The sequence below is a fragment of the Giraffa tippelskirchi genome, chromosome 11, assembly GCF_054371585.1.
Source record: "Giraffa tippelskirchi isolate mGirTip1 chromosome 11, T2T-mGirTip1v1.2.pri, whole genome shotgun sequence".
In the NCBI taxonomy this organism is placed as follows: Eukaryota; Metazoa; Chordata; class Mammalia; order Artiodactyla; family Giraffidae; genus Giraffa; species Giraffa tippelskirchi.
The window spans coordinates 4064153-4084727 of NC_137285.1; the positions used below are offsets into that span (position 1 = coordinate 4064153).

General features: G+C 46.9%; 1 protein-coding gene across 28 annotated transcripts in view; it reads right to left on the bottom strand.

The window, feature by feature from the left end:
* The window catches only part of NF2 (NF2, moesin-ezrin-radixin like (MERLIN) tumor suppressor), a 67713-nt gene extending 47237 nt beyond the window's left edge, over positions 1-20476 (bottom strand). For 25 of the 28 annotated variants that reach the window (XR_014069007.1, XR_014069010.1, XR_014069009.1 and 22 more), the window contains exon 1: positions 19810-20476. Coding sequence is in view for 24 of the 28 variants with exons in the window: in XM_081542713.1 (XP_081398839.1) it covers positions 19810-19923 (114 nt within the window). In the remaining 4 variants the exon portion in view is untranslated. Of the gene's footprint in view, positions 1-749; positions 887-1366; positions 2523-4615; positions 4680-19809 lie in introns of those variants that run through there. The other 3 variants (XM_081542706.1, XM_081542704.1, XM_081542703.1) reach the window with 3 other exon arrangements.
* Between the last annotated feature and the right edge of the window lie 99 nt (positions 20477-20575).

The window sequence follows — 20575 nt, forward strand, 5'->3', positions numbered from 1 at the left end:
CGGTCTCCCCCCATAAGGATGTGTAAAGGAGGCTGGAGGGCAGGGGTCACACAGCAATTTCACAGTCTTGTATAGAAACCAAGGGGACAAACAGACAGGAATACACTGCAGTGTGCTAATTCCAGTGTTCCTTTCAGAAGGACCTGAAGCAATGGCTGCTAAACCCTTTTTCTCTGGTCTTTAATCTCATGGCTGGAAAAGCAGGTTCAATATCACAATAGGGGAAGAAGCTGCCCAGCAGCTTAGTGAATGTTGCCACCTTGTGGCTCTCCAGTTATATCACCCAGGATGTTCCCACGTTACTCCTTAGCAGCCCCTCGCCCTGACCCCAGAGGCCCCCAAGTATCAGGTGGACATTCGAACGGACACCTGGGTACACGGATGAGCGTGAGCCACATCACAGAGACCACGGTCACAGAGACCACGGTCACAGATGGTGGATTCAAATACTACGAGGTCACCAAACATCAGAAGAGTAAGGACACCCAACTTCAGAGGGGCGTCTGTTCTTCTCCTGCCCTCATGAGAGAAATCTCCACCCAAGGTCCCGGCACTTTCCAGATGTATGATGAAAAAGCATTGGGGAAAATTTCGGGTTCAGAGACTTCTTATAAAAGAAGGGGAAAAAAAAAAAACAAGCGAGACCTCTAAGATCCGATTCGTTTCTGCTAAGACCTGACTCTACAGAGGGCTTTTCAAGAGGGATTTTTCTATTTTTAACGTATGTGTGCGGACAGTGTGTTACCTACAAGGAACTCAACGGGGAAGCCCATCCTGGTCTGTTCAGTCAACATCAATAGAGCAAAGGAGCAGCCTACACGGAAGGACACCAAAGGCTGCAGCACAGAGACTTTCCTGGTGGTCCAGGGGTTAAGAATCCACCTTGAAATGCAGGGGATGTGGGTTTGAGCCCTGGTCCAGGAACTAAGATTCCACATGTCACAGAGCAACTAAGCCTGGTTGCCACAACAAAAGATCCTGCTTGCCACAACTACGACCTGATGCAGCCAGATAAATAAATACTCAGCAGACAAGGGGTGGAGATGTGGGTTGCCTTTTGTCCTTCACGGGGGCCGTTTCTCCAAATATCCCTCTAGCTCTGCCCCCGTCCCCTCTCTGGGACTTCAGTGGGGCCCCTGCGCCACCCCAGAGGTGGAGGTCTTTACTAGTAATGCTTGTTGGCACATCTGTGTCCCAGCCTGACTCCAGGACAAAGGGCTTTTTAATTCACAGCAGGTTTTTTAATTCCTACTGGCAGACTTCACCGAAGAAATGTTATTTTGGAAAACTAGGTGCTTCAGAACGCCGATGATCCTCTTGTCTCTATTTTAAGCCGGCACATAGTATATAAATTATAAATGACTACCTTGCCACCAGATAATGTAACGCTTAAGAGCAGACATTAACTTGGAGAAGTGAAACACCCAGCGGCCCAGAAGATCAAGGTAAAGGTTCCCCATCCGCCATAATTCACGACTCTGGCAGGCAGGTGCTGTCTGCTGAGGGGGTGTGCGGTGCGTCCTAATTCCCGAGAGGATGCTGACTGGATTTCCTGACTTGGGAGCTTAAATTCTCAAACACAATCTCCTATCGAGGCAGTTTTCCTGTATTCCTTTCTACCTCTTTGTTTTCGAAATGCAAAACTATCTCTGTTGAAGGCAGAGACAATGTCTTTGTTCCCATGAGGCTTGCAATGAAGTGTGTGTGTGGGGGAGGGTGGTTCTCACACCGACACAGAATGCTTGTCTTGGATTTTCAAATTCGACTTTAAGAACTGTAGGATGTCAAATTGAAACTAGTCTGAGTCATTAATTACCAACTGCAGACCTGTCCCCTTCTTGTATAAATAAGGAGACCTTCCTTGGCAGCCTGCTACAGCAGACACGGGCCGTTTTGTTAATGGTCTAAGGTAGGCAAACCCCCCCAGATCGCCTCTTTTTCTGCTCTTGGGGTTTCCTTTTGGCTTGCCCTCCACCAGCACTCCCCAGCCATCTTTTCCAGTAAGTGACTGGTGTCTTAACACTCTTCTCTCACTTTAAAATAAAACCTGTTCTTGGAAGGGCCCGATATTATTCCTTTATAGCTCAGGGGAAATTAAAGTCTCTGCTCCCTCTTATCTAATCTTTTTTTATTTGGCTGCACCATGCAGCTCACGGTTTGACAGCTCTTGGACCTGGGATTGAACCTAGGCCATGGCAGCGAAAGCCCAGGACCCTAACCTAACTAGGCCACCAGCAAACCCCCTGTCCTCTCAGCTGATCTTTCAGCGGGCACCACAGAGCACATTCTATGTGGCCAGCAACATCAGACGTGCGAAATGCTGGAGGCATGCTCCCTGCCAGAGACTCAAGCAAGGACCCAGGTGGGGAAAAGCTTTAAAGAACAGAGGAGCATTAGTTAAAGGAAGAAAGAGATATGTCTCAAAACAAACAAATGTCCTGATCTCTACAAAGAAATGCAGGTCATCTGGCAGAGGTGAGACAAGACAGCCTGAACTTGGGGGTGTGGGGAGGGGACCAGCCAAAGACCCTCAGGTAGATGGATAATGGAATCAGACCTGCATTCTAGAATGCACGCTGACAATAGGGTGGAGAACGAGTTGGAGGAAGTATTAGTCTCTCAGTCGTGTCTGACTCTTTTGAGACCCCATAGACTATAGCCCACCAGGCTCCTCTGTCCATGGGATTCTCCAGGCAAGAATATTGGAGTGGATTGCCATTCCCTTCTCCGGGGGATCTTCCCAACCCAGGGATCGAACCTGGGTTTCCTGCACTGCAGGCAGAGTCTTTACCTTCTGAGCCACCAGAGAAGTCCAAAGGAGACTGGAATCAAGAAAGCCAGAAGGGAGGACAACTACTGCCTAGAGGAAGACAAGTGGGAAGCAGAGGAAGGCTGAGAACTGGAGAAGCATCGAGAAAAAACACCTGAATTTCTGGGTTTGAGCATCAGGTGGTTCCAGGAAAGGAGGGCTGGAAGATGGGAGAAGCAGGAGCAGCTAATTTTGAGGGAAACAGATGAGTAATTAAGTTCTAGACAAAGTAAAGCTCAACTAAGGTACCCAAGGAAACCAGGTAGAGGTGTCCTAAATACATCTGATTTTAAGCCTCTGCTCTATTTATAAAATAAAGTGTTCCATTCTTCAGTCATTACGAGTCTCTCTTGGGTTACACCTAACCTCCAGTGTGCAGCTACCGACATGAGGTTGCACTTTTCAACATGCCTTCCCCCAAAGGTCGGCGGGCTCAGCCCTAATGTGGGTTTCTACTTCTTCACAGACAAGAATCATTGCTCACAGCTGCTCCCGGTGGTTCTCAGGACACCCTGCAGAAGGGAGGTCTTGGGTTGTGATGCGGCATCCTTGGACTCGCCGGCACGTGACCACACCTGCCTCTAGTTCAGTCACCAGTCCACAGCGCCACTGGGCGCCTCGGAACAGGAGCGACACAGGTCATCTCTCCACTCCCCATGGAGCCCGCCGAGTGCATACACACAAGACGTGGCGAATGATGGCTGTGCGACAGAACACACTTGAGCACTTAAAAAACCCCTGGCTCAAAAAAAAAAAAAGGAAAAGCCCTTGACTCTGGACTTCCCTGGTGGTTAAGACTCCATGCTCCTAAGGCAGTGGACGTGGGTTTGATCCCTGGTTGGGGAACTAAGATCCCACATGCCCTATGGCATGGCCAAAAAAACCTTGAGGCTCAAAAGTGTAAAGCAAAAATGAACTCCTGTTCATCCACTCTTTCAACAAACATTTAGAGAACACACGTTGTGTCCAAGCACCAGATGAGGTACAGGAGGTTAATGGGGAACAGAAGACAGTCTCCGCTCTCAGAGAATGGGCCCAGAGCGGGAACCTGTCAGGAAACTAGTGATCATTTCTCTCACCCCCCACACAGGTCAGCTCCCGGTGTGGCTGTCAGCGCTACGGCACTGTGAGGGCCATGACATTGGGAGCAGAAAGGGACCCTCTACCTGGAAGGGCTGAGAAACCGCATCTGAGCAGGTGGAAAAGGGAAGCCAAGTGGGGACCGGAGTTGGGGAAGGCGGAGTAAGCAGGGAAGTGTGTGACAGGCAGAGGGAAGAGCATATGCGAAGGTCTAGAGACCAAACAGCTTAGATGGTCCTTGCAGGAAATGACAGTGTTATAGTTCAGTGTGGCTGGGGAACACTTGTGATGCCATACTTTCAACTACCGCCTAAAACCAATTCTTCAGGGACTTCCCTGGTGGCCCAGTGGTTAAGACTTCCCCGTCCAGTGCAGAGGGTGTGGGTTTGATCCCTGGTTGGGGAGGTCAGATCCCACATGGCTCAAGGCCGAAAAATTGGAATATGATATTGTAACATAAGTAATATTGTCACAAATTCTATGAAGACTTTAATAAGTCAACAAATCAGTTCTTTGTCACCTAACCCTGCCTGTCTTGTGAACCACGGAAAGTTATCCAAGGGGCTGTTTTCTGCTTTCTCCCTGCAATGGAACATGACTCGTACCCATTCTTCATGCACAGGAGAGAAATTAAACCATTACATAAGATGGATGCCTCGGGAGATTCGAGCTTAATTCTTTCCAGGAACCAGCCTCCAAGGCAGAGAGAAACCATGGTTATCTAACCTTGGTATGAATCTCTTCGCTGCCACCGTGTGACCTTCGGCAAGTTATTGAACTTCCTTGTGCTCTGCAATGGGGATAATGAACAGAACCTGTCTTAGCAGATTGATCTCAGGATTAAGTGCGCTGATACATTTTAAAAGCCTGAGAAGGCGCCGCAGTAAATACTCAATAAAAGGGGGTGATTACTCATTCTAACCCCGCCTCTTCTCCTTACATTCGCAAGTGGCATCGTTTAAAGCCTCCCAGTCGTGTTCCACTCCACGGGTGATGGATGGCGGATCAGGAAGGGCACCATCAATTCTCATCGTGCTAACCACGCCATCACTCACTTGACAAACGTTTATTGAGCACCCACTACGTCTCGTCACTGTGCTCGGCCCCAGGGATGAATGAGGGATCTGGGACAAGACGCTGTCCCTGCTCACGGCTGACGGGGAGACAGGTGAACGGAGGAGGAAAGTGCAACCTGGCAAACGCTCATAGAACAGAGGACTGGGGCAGGGGGTACATAGCTCAGGCCTGGGGGTCTGGCAGGGGAGAGGGGAGAGAGGGGCCTCCCAGGGGAGATGCTGGGTCTGAGCTGGGTCTCCAAAGCCCGGTGGTAGTTGGTCCTCTGATACAGGAATTGGGGGGGGGTATGCCAGCCGGAGGGAACAGCACGTCTACGGCTCAGGTCCAAGCTGTTGCAAAGGGAAGGAATGTTCTCTGCGCTCTTCTGGTGTCTGAGAGGCAGCGTGGCTGTCCTGTCTGCAGTACTGAATGTTCAGTGCGGTACTGAGCACGCGGCTGCAGCCCCGCCTGTGATGGCTCACGCCCTCCTCAGCCCACCGGGGCCTGGGTCGTTCGGTCACTGTTTCCCAGGCGACAGGCCTCCCCCCAACAAGACCTGCCAGATCTCTAAGGAGCCACGACTAGTAGGATGAGTCTCTTGTTTATTAATTTAAAATTTATTTGGCTGCAGCATGCAAACTCTTAGTTGTGACAGTAGGGTCTAGTTCTCCGACCAGGGATCAAACCTGGGCCCCCTGCTTTGGGATTGCAAAGTCTTAGCCATTGGGCCATCAGGGAAGTCCCTTATTTTTTTTATTAAAATGTTTCCTCTTCTGACACCTGCTAGAACATAAGTCATTCAGGCTTTGCATTTACGGGCCCTTTTTTTGGGAGAGTTTGCCATTCTTCCCAAACAGATCGCCAAAAAGAGAACAGCTCCCTGTGCTGACGGATGGATTTGCTTGAATCCTTCTCTTCCTCCCGAAGGGACATGTCCCACTGCCTTCCCTCACCCAGGAAAGAGGAGGCAGGGGCTCACTTGCAGAAAGAAGAGGGGCAGTGGAGGGAGTGAGAAAGGCCATTTGTGGGAAGGAGCAGGGCTCTGGACTCCATGGCGTGTGGGCTCCAGCCTCATCCTTCAGATGCCCGTGGAGCACAGGGTGGTTGGCAAGGAGTCAGCGTGCCCGGTGCAGCGTGCTGCGTCCTGGCCGCGCGCTCGCATTGCTTTAACGGGCTGCAGTGCTATTTCCCAGATCCACACCACACCTCCATCAGAGATGGATGTGTATGAACTTTATAAACAGGACTAAGTGCCGTCAGCTTGTTATTTTTGGTAGGGGCTGAATTTATGAGCTTTACCCAGAGTGAAGTGCTTGTCATTTATCAACCTCGAACGGTTTAAGGAAATAGCGCTAAGCACTTACGGCTCCGTGGCGGGGACGTAGCGGGAATGCAGCACTTTTCCTGCTGTTGGAAGCAACTGGCACCGATAACCTATGGGGCCGATCAGTGTCTATTAACTGGGGAAACGTTAATACAAATCCACGACCTCTTCTTACAACGGGCCAGGTTTAGACTCTCAGTCCTAAAACGACCACCTGGTTTTTGGGGTTTGGCAGACACGGAGGCATATTTCTCCCACTGCTCTCTTTAATCCCTTGTGCTTGCTGGAGACAACCATGCAGGGTGCGTGGAAAACCGGACACAACAAAGGAAGAGGCCACAAACAGAAAAGCGCACGCTTTCCTGAAGAAACAGAAGCGAGTTTGACCACGGTGGGTGAGACGCCTGACAATGAGAAGACACTTCGGCTTTACAGAAAAGACTCCAGCCTGGAGAAGCTGGCAGAGAGGTGACACCCCGTTTCATAGATGTCAGGGGATAGGGTTATCAGCCACCCAAGGGAGGCTATTCGACTGGCTGTCTACTCCACATTAGACGACAGAGAACCAAGGGACCTGGCATTCACTTATCAGGGTTTCTCCTAATTAGCTCAGAAGCTGCCCCGGCATTTGCTGTAAAAACTGTCGAAAGGTCGGATCCTTTACAGACAGAGCAACAGAAGGAATGGCACCTCCCAGGGCTCAGGACTCGTGCCGCATGTTTCCAGTGGTTTCGGCAACACAGAGCCAGAAGGGCTGCGACCTCTCTCAATGCTCATCCCTAACTGACCTCTGCAGCTGTGGCTGCCCTATAAGAACCGATTCAGAGAACAGTTGACAATTGAGGACATTGTTGAACCAGATCCAAACCTAAGTACAACTAACTTTTATTTGTCCGTTTTGAAAAACAAACAAACAAACAAACAGATGCCAGGGACTTCCCTGCTGGTCTAGTGGTTAAGATTCTGAGCTCCCAATGCAGAGGGCTTGGGTTCGATCCCCGGTCAAGGAACTAGATCCCACATGCTGCAACCAAGAGTTCGCATGGAGCAACTAGGACCCAGCGTTGCCAAATAAATAAATAATAATAAAAAAAAAGCCAAACACCTCTGTTTAGCAGGTGTACACAGTGGAAAGAGTTATGATTTTGCTGCGCAGCAGTGAATAATGAGTTACATTAAAATCTATTCTGGTTTGCAGACTTCCCTGGTGGTCCAGTGGTTAAGACTCCATGCTCCCAATGCAGGGGGCATAGGTTCAATCCCTGGTCAGGGAACCAAGACCCCACATGCCATATGGTTTGGTAAAACCAAAAAAAAAAAAACCCACCAGACTTGAGTCTCATGTCTGTGTTCCCTATTGTGGTGAGGACACATCACTCCCCACCCGCTTTTTTTTTTGAGATGTCTCAAAAAACACTTTATTTTTAAAGAGATGATTTTGCTCAACTGTAGGCTAATGTGTTTTGAGCACATCTAAACTGGGCTTCCCTGGTGGCTCAGTGGTAAAGAATCCAGCTGGCAATGCAGGAGACTCAAGAGACCTGGGTTCAGTCCCTAGGTCAGGAAGATTCCCTGGAGGAAGAAATGGCAACCACTCCAGTAGTCTTGCCTGGGGACTCCCATGGACAGAGGAGCCGGGCAGGCTACAGTACATGGGGTCACAAAAGAGTCGGACTTAGCAACGAAACAACCGCAACAAAGCTAGGCTAGGCTAAGCTATGATCCCCTAGGCTAGGTGAATTAAATGCATCCTCAACTATGACATTTTCCACTTGTCGTTGTTGTTCAGTCACTGAGTCATGTCTGACTCTTTGCAACCCCATGGACTACAGCACACCAAATTCCTTTGTCCTCCACTATCTCCCGGAGTTTGCTGAAATTCACGTCCATTGAGTCAGTGATGCTATCTAACCATCGCATCCTCTGCTGTCCCCTTCTCCTTTTGCATTCCATCTTTCCAAGCAGCAGGGTCTTTTCCAATGAGCTGGCTAGGACACACCACTCCTACTCAGCCATTATTTCTGAGGGAAAAGGGGAAACAGGATTTTAGCAAAAAAAGAATCGTTATCTCTGCTTCATACCAATCGTGACCCCCAAATCCCTTGTCTTGATCTGCGCAAAATTACACAAACCTGAAACCGCCCTTATGCAAAACAAACATTTCAGCTGCAATCTTGTCCTGTCAGTTTCTGCCATAATCAACCACAGCAAGCAGTCTTCCTCTCCCGGTCCTCCAATCATTGCTGTTAATATGCCCAATCTATCTAAATTATTGGTTTCAAGGCCCTCCACCAATTACCTCCTCTCTCTTCCAACCAACTGCCCCGCCTTGTTACAAGGCGGCCCGTGTCCTCCCAGCTCAGCACACGCACATGCTTCCCTTCACCCACAGTCAGACCGTCCTTAGGTCCCTTCCTCATCTCATCAGTTTCCTTTCCTGGCATGTAGTACCAGACACGCGAATTAATATGCCCTTTTGTTGTTTTAGTCGCAAAGTTGTGTCTGACTCTTTTGAGACCGCGTGGACTGTCGTCGCCATGCTCCTCTGTGCGTGGTGTGAAAAAAAAAAAGATTACTGGGATGGGTTGCCATTTCCTTCTCCAGGGTATCTTCCTGGATCAGGGATGGAACCTGTGTCTCCTACATTGCAGGCAGATTCTTTACCACTGAGCCACTCGGGAAATCCAATATGCACTTTCAGTAAAGTCACTCAGTCGTGTCTGACTCTTTGTGATCCCATGAACTGCAGCACGCCAGGCCTCCCTGTCCATCACCAACTCCCAGAGTTTACCCAAACTCATGTCCATTGAGTCGGTGATGCCATCTAATCATCTCATCCTCTGTCGTCCCCTTCTCCTCCTGCCTTCAATGTTTCCTAACATCAGGGTCTTTTCAAATGAGTCAGCTCTTCGCATCAGGCGGCCAAAATATTGGAGTTTCAGCTTCAACATCAATCCTTCCAATGAACACCCAGGACTGATTTCCTTTAAGATAGACTGGTTGGATCTCCTTGCTGGCCAAGGGACTTAACCTTTAGGGGTTATATGCACTTTATATACATGAAAAAATTGAGTTATCTGTCTTTCCCCAAGATTCCTGTCTTTCCTGTAGTTCTGCAGATCATAAACTCCTTGAAGGCAAGAGCTAACACACACATACACCACTCTCTCTCTCTCTCTCTCTCTCTCTCTCTCTCTCTCTCACTAAGTCTCCTGGGACCCAAGCAAGTACTGCATAATCGATCTGTGGCCACTTCACAAATGCTTGTGGTTGGCTGATGATGTTGATATAATGATGATGATACCTGGATCAGGCTTCTGAGCAGAACAATCTTCTAGGTAATGACTGCAATGAAGCAAGAATTTATGATGCCCCTTATTAAAATTCTAATTGCATAATTGAGCCTGAAGGTATATATCCCTCCGCCCGCCTTTTGTGACAGGTACTTATCTCCCCTCTCTAAAAATACCTTGCCAAGGAAATCTAAATCTCAAAGAGCTAACCAAGAAAAATTTCCTCAGAACAAGAGACCAGTAGGAAACAGATCGCAACACCTTAGGGAGCCACAAAAAGGTTTTAAACTCGAAGAAGTCTTTCAAAACAAAATGAATTATTGTTGTTTTTTTTGGCGGGGGGGGGGGCGGGGGGGGAGTTGCAGGGACCACAGTCCTCAAGTTTGCAGCTTCTGGCATTTTTCCTGCTTCAGTAGAGACAGGTTCTGGCAGCAGCCGTGAGCCCAGAGAGGGAAGCCAAGTCCTAAACTGCCCCCTCTGGGAGACTTCCTAGCGGTCCAGTGGTTAAGACTCTGAGCTGCCAATGCAGGGGGTACAGGTTCGATCCCTGGTCAGGGAACTAGGATCCCACATGCTGTGTGGCCCAGCCAAAAGATATTTAAAACAAAAACAAACCAAAACTCTGCCCTCAACCACCCACAACCGTGGGTGGGCCACTTGCCTCAACTGGGCCTTGGTTTCTCCATCTGTCAATCTCTCATGGCCCCCATGCAAGGCTTAGATTTTATGATGCCATGAAAAAAGAGGGCTTGAAGCTTTGAAAGCTGGCTGACAGATGACAAAGCAAAAAGAATCAGTAGTTTATATGCTATAAAAGCAGTACAGTCCTCCCAAAGTGAAGAAGACAGTCTCTGTCTTTGGAATTTAGCTCACAACATGAGGGCAATCACAGTCTTGTCAAACAACTATAAAACACCCAAACCTGCTGTGCTGGGAAAGTCACTTAACCTCTCTGGGTCTTGGCTTCCACAATCGTCAAGTGGGCTTTCAGGATTAACACCCCCCCCCCCGAGTCTATGAGATTCAGACGGTTTTGTACAAACCATGGAGTACTTTTTTCGCTACTAAAATAAATTTTCTTTTAATCCTTTAACATTCCATTCTGTATCTTAAAATCATTTTCAGGGATGTCAGTGACACTTAACAGTTAATTTCTGTGCTCTTGCTACATTCTTTTCCCTTACTCAGGTTCTGTGGCTGTGATCATGTTCTTTACTCCTAATAATCAGGAGTTGTCTTATAATAATGAACTCACTAGTGTAACGAAAATTGTGATTATCATGCTAATGAAAAACAGAAGCTTTTTAGCACCAAGCTTGCTGTTGAAAGTCAGCAATTATCAATGATTACAAATGTTTCGAACCCAAAATAAGAATTCTATGGAGAGCTATGAATAGGAAACAATAGTAAATTCAATGCCAGTGGCACAAAGCTCAATTTCAAATGCCTAAACATGAAGTAAGATGAACAGACTCTGAAACATCACCTATGACCAAGTGTTACCCAACTCATGCCCTGGTCTCTGCAAAAATTGTACTTTATATTTAAAAGTGCGCTTCTTAAAAAAAAAAAGCTATCAGCACAAGAGAGCTAAAGCATTATGCATTTACGCAAACCATCTCACGTAGAACTCAGACACTTAGCCTGAAACATTCTGTTTCTGGCTTGACCTTTTGATTAAGGTTCACAGTCATCAATCCTGGAGAAGGAAATGGCAACCCACTCCAGTATTCTTGCCGTGAGAATTCCATGGACAGAGGAGCCTGGAGGGCTACAGTCCATGGGGTTGTAAAGAGTCAGACACGACTGAAGCGACTTAGCACACACGCACAGTCATCAATGAGAATGACACTGATTTTAACAAGGGTGGGAGGCATAGGTGTGAGTGAGTAGGACTGGTTAAAAAAAGAGTCTGCAGGTAGATGAGAACTACTGTAGGCTGAAGTCTTTTTAAACTTATTTATGAGACTGATTTAATCACAGATCAATAGGAGTAGGATAGTAGATAGATACATGACTGGTGAATTTAAAACCACAGATCAGTTCAGATAAGTTTAGTGATGTTTCCAGGCTTCAGTTTAAAGTTTTACTTGAAAGTCAAATTTCAAACTGTGGTGCTGGAGAAGATTCTGGAGAGTCTCTTGGACAGCAAGGAGATCAAACCAGTCAATCCTAAAGAATCAACCCTGAATAGTCACTGGAAGGATTGATGCTGAAGCTAAAGCTCTGATACTTTGGCCACCTGATAGGAAGAACTGACTCACTGGAAAAGACCCTGATGCTGGCAAAGACTGAAGGCAGGAGGAGAAGGGGATGACATAGGATGAGATGGTTGGATGGCATCACTGATTCAATGGACATGAGTTTGAGGAAACTCCGAGAGATAGTGGAGGACAGAGAAACTGGCGTGCTGCAGTCCGTGGGGTGGCAAAGAGTCGGACATGCCTTAGCGACTGAACACAACAACAACAAATTATCAAAACTACTAAAACCAGGAGACTAAAGCTAGCAAGGTGGATGGGAAAGCCAGAAGTAATGTCACTCACTAACGGAAAGTTGTGAATTTTCCAAGCAAGGTTCAAATTTGGCAAAGCAGCAGAAAAGAATAGTAGTGAGACTTGGGAAGAGGAAAAAGGCCCCATTCTTTTGGAAATGATGTACTCTAACTCCACCTAGTGGGGCCCGAGGATTCCTGAACTAGATTCCTAAGCGCCTCAATGCGGCACAGGTGACTGAGATCTGATTAAAAGCTTTTTTTCCCCCTGCGGTCAGCACTAAATTGGTAATAAATTTTTGCTTGCTAAAAATGTACTAAAACATGTGGACTCAGAATCTAAATCAGACAAAGCACAGACAGGAGGATGGAACACATCATCCTGTAACAAACCAGAGAAGACTCGTCACCAGCTGGCTAAAAAAATGATTAGCAGCTCAGAGAAAACTCAATTCTGGGTTTTTAAGACACCAAATACTTTAACTTATGAAATTAGGAATAAACAAGTACCAAAAATGTTCTTGGATAAGAATGCAGAACTAGCATGAATAATCGGAGAAAAACAAAAGAGAAAAATTCCAAGATGACACGTAGGGAACAAAGGAATGGAGGATAATTAAGCACGGCAGGAAGGAGTCCTGCTGTCATCGTGGACATCAAGCTAAATAGAGACCAATCATAGAGCACGCTACAAAAAAAGATCCTTAAGTATATGGCATAAAGCTTACTATATTTAGACTAACTGTAGAGTCTAGAAGGTCTACAATTACCAAGGCATGGATAACCTGAAGAAGATCCAGAGAAAATGGAGGTGATTCAAGAAAATGAAGGAGGTGATTCAAGAAAATTCACAGTGCCTCTAGCATGAGACTTTTCCTCTTTATTCCCACTCTGGACTCAAGATAACAGAAAAAGCTAATGTTTGGGCTTCCCTGGTGGCTCAGTGGTAAAGAATCCACCAGCCAATGCAGGAGACAAGGGTTTGATCCCTGATCCGGGAAGACCCCACATGCCTCAGAACAACTTAAGCCCATGCACCACTACTGAGCCTGTGCTCTAGAGCCGTAACTCCTGAAGCCCGTGCTCCTAGAGCCCATCTCTGCAACAAGAGAAGTCACCTCAACGAAAAGCCTGCGCATTGCAGCTAGAGAGCAGACCCTGCTCACAACTGGAGAAAAGCCAGAGCTGCAATGATGACCCAGCACAGCCAAAAATACATACAATAAAATATATATGTGTATGTATGAAAGTTATAGTTAAAAAAAGCAGAAGAAGCTAATGTTTACCAAGTACTTACTATGGTCAGTGGCTGGGCTAAGTGCCTATGAAGGTCTACCTTATTTATGCCTTAAAACAATCTTATAAGAAAATACTATTATTCTCATCTTACAACTGAGGTTTAGATAGGTAAATCAAAGATCACTCAGGCAGTAGAGGGCAGTGGCAGGGCTTCCTTCCACCCGAGCCAACTCGCCACTTCTACCAGGATGCTGGCTCTTTTCCCTGAGCAGTATCTGTCTGGCCCTCTAGCAGATTTTTCTCATACCTGCATGCTCAAAGCCTGACATGACTTCCTACCTAAGAAGGAAATATGAAACAGAGTTGTGTGATGAGCTTCTTTTGCCCACATCACCTAAAATAGGATGTGCAGCTGGGGGCCTTGGAAATTGAGTTCCTCCCTGTTTTACAGCGAAGGATTGAAGCCTGGGAGAAAAAAAAAGAAAAAAAGAGAGAGAGAGAGAGATGTACCCAAGGTCACAGAAGAGCTCCGCAGAGAAGCCAGGGTTCAGACACCAGTTTGAACTCCCTCCTGGAAGACAATCACTGCCTCAATCTTGGGGTGTCTAGGATTTAACATCTTACTGGAATCACCAGAGTTGTTCTCTCTGCTTTCCCCTCTTGAAAGTTCCACCTGTCAGGTGTACGTCCACTTGTATGCTGGGATGATCTGTAATGTTGGTATCTAATCTAGTTGTAATTCCAGTATGTGAAAATGTTTAGGAAGCCAACCAACAGGAGAGGGAGGCTTTGTTTTTGATATAAGATGATGGTATTAGGCTCTCTCATAACTCAATTTCGAGAAATTTTTCATATTTGACTCTTCTTACTGATAGATTGAATTACTAGAGTAAAATTCCAGTCTAGATAAGAAATAACAGAACCGTTTAGCCTCCTGGCAAACTATGTTCAGCACCCACTTTCTCAAAATGACAAATATCAAGTCTTTCAAGAGGAAAAATTCTCCAAAGCATCAAGCCAATTGTGCAATGCAGCAAGTGGTGCAAGGAAGAGATTTTTGCCCCCATCTCTGCAGCGAAAAAGTCTGAACTGATTAGCATAAGACATCGCAATTCATATGTTAACTACCAACTGGTTGTGACATTGAGTCCTTCTTAGAAAGCCACCTACATCTGACCTCAGTGAAGCCAAGAACTCAAGTACCATCTCTCCTTTGTTTCAAAATGCATCTACAGGCTCCCTGCATTAGCATAAAAATAGAGTAGGAGAGTAAGACTAGACACTTCTGAGTTCTCGCCATCACCATAAATCAAACAACTGTTACTTTCAACAGAATATTGGTGGGTTTTTTTTAAGCATTTAAAAGAAATGTTTCTGGCTGCACCAGGTCTTCCTTGCGGCACACAGGATCTTTAGCTGTAGCCTGTGAATGTATAGTTGTGGCAAGTTAGGATTTAGTTCCCCGAAAAGGGATCGAACCCAAGGCCCCCTGCGTCGGGAGTCACAGCAGTCAGTGTCCACGGGGACCCAAGCCTCCTGTTTTAGGCTGACTAGAGTCCCTTCCTTCCTGCCCAGCACTAAGCATTCCATAAGTCCTTATAACAATCTTGCGGGGTCAGTAATATTAGTTCCATTGTACTGATGTGCAAACTGAGGTTTGGAGAGCTTGAGTATCTTATCCAAGCTGTAAGTAGGTTAGCTGGAATTCAAGCCCATGTGTGTCTTATTTCAAGGTCCATGCACTTTCTACTGCTGCTTTGTTCGTTTAGTGTGGCTTCCCTGGTGGCTCAGACAGTAAAGAATCTGCCTGCAACGCGGGAGCCCAGGTTTGACCCCGGGGTTGGGAAGATCCCCCGGAGAAGGAAACGGCAACTCACTCCAGTATTCTTGTCTGAAGAATTCCATGGACAGAGGAGCCTGGTGGGCTACAGTCCATGGGGTCACAATGAGTCAGACATGACTAAGCGACTAACACATCCTGGGCCAGTAGCACTGGCATCACTTGACAATTTGTTAAAAATGCATAATTCTCAGGACTTCCCTGGTGGTCCAATGGCTAAAACTCTGCAGGCTTCTCATTGCCGTGGCTTCTCTTGTTGTTCAGCACGGGTTCTAGGGCTCGCAGGCCCAGTAATTGTGGCGCTCAGGCTTAGTTACCCGGTACCACATGGGATCTTAGTTCCAGGGCCAGGGATCGAACCTGTGTCCCCTGCACTGGAAGGCGGATTCTTAACCACTGGACCACCGGGAATTCCCTAAAGACTTTTTTTGCTGTCACAACTGGGGCAAGGCAGGTGTGCTACTGTCATCTGGTGGGTAGAAGCCAGAGATGCCATCTACACACCTTGTGGTGCACAGGGCAGGCCCCACCACAAAGAACCCTCCAGCCAAAATGTCAACAGTGCCAAGGTTGAGAAACCCTGATATTGCTGATAGTGTTGTCCATCCTCTTTGGGCCTGGGGTCTGTTTAAAGAAGAAAGCTAACAGCTTTCCACTGCAAAATTATGGCTGAAGGAATGTCACTAAAAATTTCTGTCCCTGTGGGTCAGTCTCTCATAACAGGTACCAGACAGTAACTTCAATCAGGGGTCAGTAAACCATGGCTCATATGACAAGTCTAACCCACTGCCTGTTTCTGTGCAGTCTGAGGGCTAAGAGTGAGTTTTACATTTTATGTGATTGAAAAAAAATGTAATAACATTTCCTCACTTGCGAAAATTATATGAAACTAAAATCTCAACATCCATAAAGAAAATTTTATTGGAAAAAAGCCATACCTATTATTTTTCATTTCAAGAAAGGCTGCTTTTTTTTTTTCTTCCCCCACCATGCTGCTCAGCATGGCACGCAGGATCTTAGCTCCCCAACCAGGGATCAAACCTGTGTCCCCTGGAGTGGAAGCTGGGAGTCTAAACCACTGGACCACCAGGGAAGTCCCAGAGTATCAGTTTTACACTTCTTTTGTTATATTTATTCCTAAATATTTTATACTTTAAAATACATATAATTTATTTATTTGGCTGTAACCAGCCTTTGTTGTGGCAAGGTGGGATCTAGTTCCCTGACCATGGATCGAACCTGGGCCCCCTACACTGGGAGCATGATGTCTTAGCCACTGGACCACCAGGGAAGCCCCTACTTTATACTTTTTGATGCTATTATAAATAGCATTTCTTAATTTCACTTTCAGATTGTTCAATGCAGACATACAGAATTACATTGAATTTTTTAAATGCAGGATTTCCATATCATTTTTACTTTTATTTTTCAATTAATTACTTTATTTGGCTACATTGGGTCTTAGTTGCAGCACATGGGATCTTTGTTGTGACATGTGTTTCTATGTTATAGGTCCAATAGTACATTATATACAAATAGTATTGTACATTATATACAAAATTATTTTATACAATTGCATCTTACATCACTTAAAAGTAGAAAAGAGAAAAATATATTTATACTGTCTTTTATAATTCTATAATTACCTTTATGGGTGCTCCTTGATTTTTTTCATTTGGATTTGAATTACTAGCTGGGGTCACTTGCTTTCAGCCTGAAGAATTTCCTTTAATATTTCTTGTAAGGTGGGTCTCAAAACAACAAATTCTGTTTTTGTTTATCTGGAAGTCTTTATTTTAACTTTATTTTTGAAAGGTCTGTTTCATTTATAGCCAGCTATGTTGGATAAAGAATTCCTAGTTTACAAGTTTTTTTCTTTGAGTGCTTATCCCACTGCCTCCGGCCTCCATAGCTTCTGCTGAGAAGTTAGCTGTTAATCTTACTGGGGTTCCCTTAAAAGTGCCAAGTAATTTTTCTCTTGCTGCTTTCAAGATCTTCTCCTTGTCTGACTTTCAGCATTTTTACCATGATGTGTCTGTGAATCTCTGTGTTTGTCCTCCTTGGAGGTCACTGAGCTTCTTGAATATACTGGTTATTCTTTTTCAATTAATTTAGGAAGTTTCAGCCAATTTGGGGGGAATATTTTTTCTCTCTCCTCTCCTTCTGGTAGTTGCATTACATATATGTTGATGTACTGAATGATCCTCACGTTTCTCTGAGGCTCAGTACATTTTTCTTCATTTTCTCTTTACTCTTCAGCCTCCATAATCTCCATCAATCAATCTTCAAGTATACTAATTATTTCCTCTGCCAGTTGGAATGTACTTTGAGCCCCTCTAATGAATTTATTTCAGTCATTGTATTTCCCAACTCCAGAATTTTAATTTGGCTCTTTTCATAATTCTTATCTCTTTTATTGGGCTTCCCTGATGGCTCAGTAGTAAAGAATCTGCCTGCCAATGCAGGAGACGAGGGTTCGATCCTTGGGTCAGGAAGATACACTGGAGAAGGAAATGGCAACCCACTCCAGTATTCTTGCCTGGGAAATCCCATGGACAGAGAAGCCTGGTGGGCTACAGTCCATGGGGTCTCAAAAAGAGTCAGTCACAAATTAGCCACTAAACAACAACAATCTATTAATATTCTCTAGTTGATGCAAAAATATCATTATACCTTTAATCATGTTTTCCTTTAGTTCTGTGAACATATTTATAGCAACTCTAGGGAGTGGTTCTCCACCCTTACCCTGGGCATGTTGTTATTTGCTTGCTGTTGAGTAACAGCCTGGACTGTTCTAGTGAAATCTATTTCGCTCTCATGGTGTTAAGGCCTATGTTGTTGCTCCTCAGGGAGCCATATCTTTGGGTTTGCCCAAAGTCACCCAAGATGACAATGGTCTTAGTAGGACACTCTTCCTCTCTTTCCCTGATCACACCCAACTGTTGAAAGTGAAAGTGTTAGTGGCTCAGTCATGTCCCCTAGGACCGCCAGGGTCCTCTGTCCATGGAATTCTCCAGGCAACAATACTGGACTGGGTACCCATTCCCTTCTCCAGGATATCTTCCCAATGCCGGGATCAAATCCAGGTCTCCCTCACTGCAAGCAGATTCTTCACCATCTGAGACACCAAGGAAGCACCCAACTGTTACACTCCACTATTGTGATACATTGCTCTATTATTTCCAACAATACCCTAGAGCATAACTTGTTCTACAAAGTAATCCAATCAAAAGGTGGCTCTTCTGAAAGAACCATCTCTGAGATCAGTGTCTGACATTTTCTTCTGACCAGAAGGGCTCTTCCCAGCTGTCTTACTCTCCTGCAAACTAGCTGCCTACAGTGGTATCGTCATTAAATCCACAAATCTCCTTCCAATTGCCTTTCACCAAAACCTTCACAGTTCTCAAGAGCACCCTCAGGCATAAATTTCTCCAGTCTCTACTCCAAATGAAGTCCATACTTTTGGGAAGAGATTAGAAGCTAAGGGTTTTAAAGCCTGCTTTTCCCTCCAGGCAAAATCTCTGAGCTCTAGATAGAAGTACCGCAGGGGTCAGGCAGGGGTCAGTTTGAAGTCATCTCAGTTTGTCCCTCTTGGTTGGTACCACCCATCTCACAAACTGAGGGTGGGGATTGAACCACTGGGAATCCAGTATTCTCCGTGAGCAACGCCCAGAGTACACAGGATTGAGCCTCAGTATCAAGCAGCCTTGGGCAGGAGAAGCCCTAAAGTAATGCTCCTTCTGGGAAGAAAGCTGTCGGACTGGTAGTTAGGGAGGGGAGGGAGCCCAGTGTCCTGGGTTGTAGCCATCCAGAGCTGAGAGCAGGAGGGTGGCACTGGTCTTGGTTCAAATATTAATACCACAAACTCCTGGGACTTGCCCTGGGGTCCAGTGGTTAAGACTCTGCTCTTTCACTGCAGGGGGCGTGGATTCTCGGTTGGGGAACTAAGATAAGGCATGCCTTGCGGCCAAAACAAAAAACAAATACCACAAACTCCTGCCTTCCTCACCGAATTTTCATAGATTTTCTTGAGTAGATGTTTTTTCACTTGATGCTTGCTTGTCCTTAGGACAATTTCCAGAGGGGTTAAACTGAGTTGTTTAGAGAATTAAGTGAATGAATGTCAGACACTTGAGTATTCAATAAATGATAACTGTTACAAGGCAGAAACTGTATGGAAAGTTTAAGATACCATCACTTTCCTCAAAGAACTTTCTCTAGAAAAGTTAGGCTGTGAAAAAGGGAAACAATATAGACTTTCCCAACGAGATGCAACTTTTAACACCTATGATTTATTATATTATCTTATAAAGTTGAAACTCTAAAGAGCCGGAGCTTAAGCGTGACACTGAGAACTAGAATTCGCTACCACGGATGCTTTCAGACTTATGCAGTAACAATGAATGAAACCCTTCAGGAAGTGCTTCCAAACCCGAAAGCCCCATTGAAAAAAAAAGTAGTAATTATCTTTAACGTGAGGATTTGGGCCTAGATGGTCCCTTCCGGATCTGGCCGACCCTATCTTTGCCCAGAGATGATATAAACAGAATCCCGAAGCTTCCACCTTGACTGTCACCGCGGCAAGGGCGCCCGGGTCGGTGCCGGACCCAAACCAGGGCCGGATCCCAAAGGGCTGCCCTTCGCCGCAGCCCGTCGGGGCTGCCAGCCAGTTACCTCGCAATTGAACTCCATCTCCGCGTCCATGGTGACGATCCGCACGGTGAATGTCTTAGGCTGCTTCCTCTTGAGCGAGCTGAAGCTCATTCGGGAAGCGATGGCCCCGGCCATGGCGCGGGGCTCAGGCGCAGGACCCTCGCGCCCCGAGGCCTGCGCTCGGGACCTATTAGCCTCCCTGGAGGAGGCGCACAGGCCTCAGGGCCACCATGGTGGCCGGCCGGCCGGCCCGGGAGCTGTCTGAGCGCCGCGGGCCCCCAGCGGCCAGCATGGGCCGCGAGGACCCTGCCCAGGAACGGAAAGGGGAGTCCCGGGGGCGGACCCTGACGGCCCCGGGCAGGGATCGCGATCGGGGACCGACGGGGCGGCGGGCACGGCCCGGATCTCCGAGACTCGGGCCGGGGACGCTGGGAACGCCCGCGGACGGGCCCCCTAGACGGCGGCTGCCCAGAGCCCGCGCGCCTCTCAGCGGCCGACGGAGGTCTCTCAGGGCCGCGCTGCAGCCGGGCGCGCACGTGCGCGCGTGGCTGTCACCGTCCTCGCTCCGCGCGCCCGCGGGAAGCGTCCCCTCCCCGCAGCCCCCGGCCTGCTCCCCGCCCCGCCCTCGGGCCCCCAAGATCACTACACACGACGCAACCAAACCCGGCGGCTGCCGCCCGGATACCACGGTTGGCTGAGCGCTCCGAGGCAGACAGGACTTTCCCGCTGTGTCCCACCCTCTTCGGCATCACTTCACCAATCGGAAGTTCAAATCTAACTGGCGGCG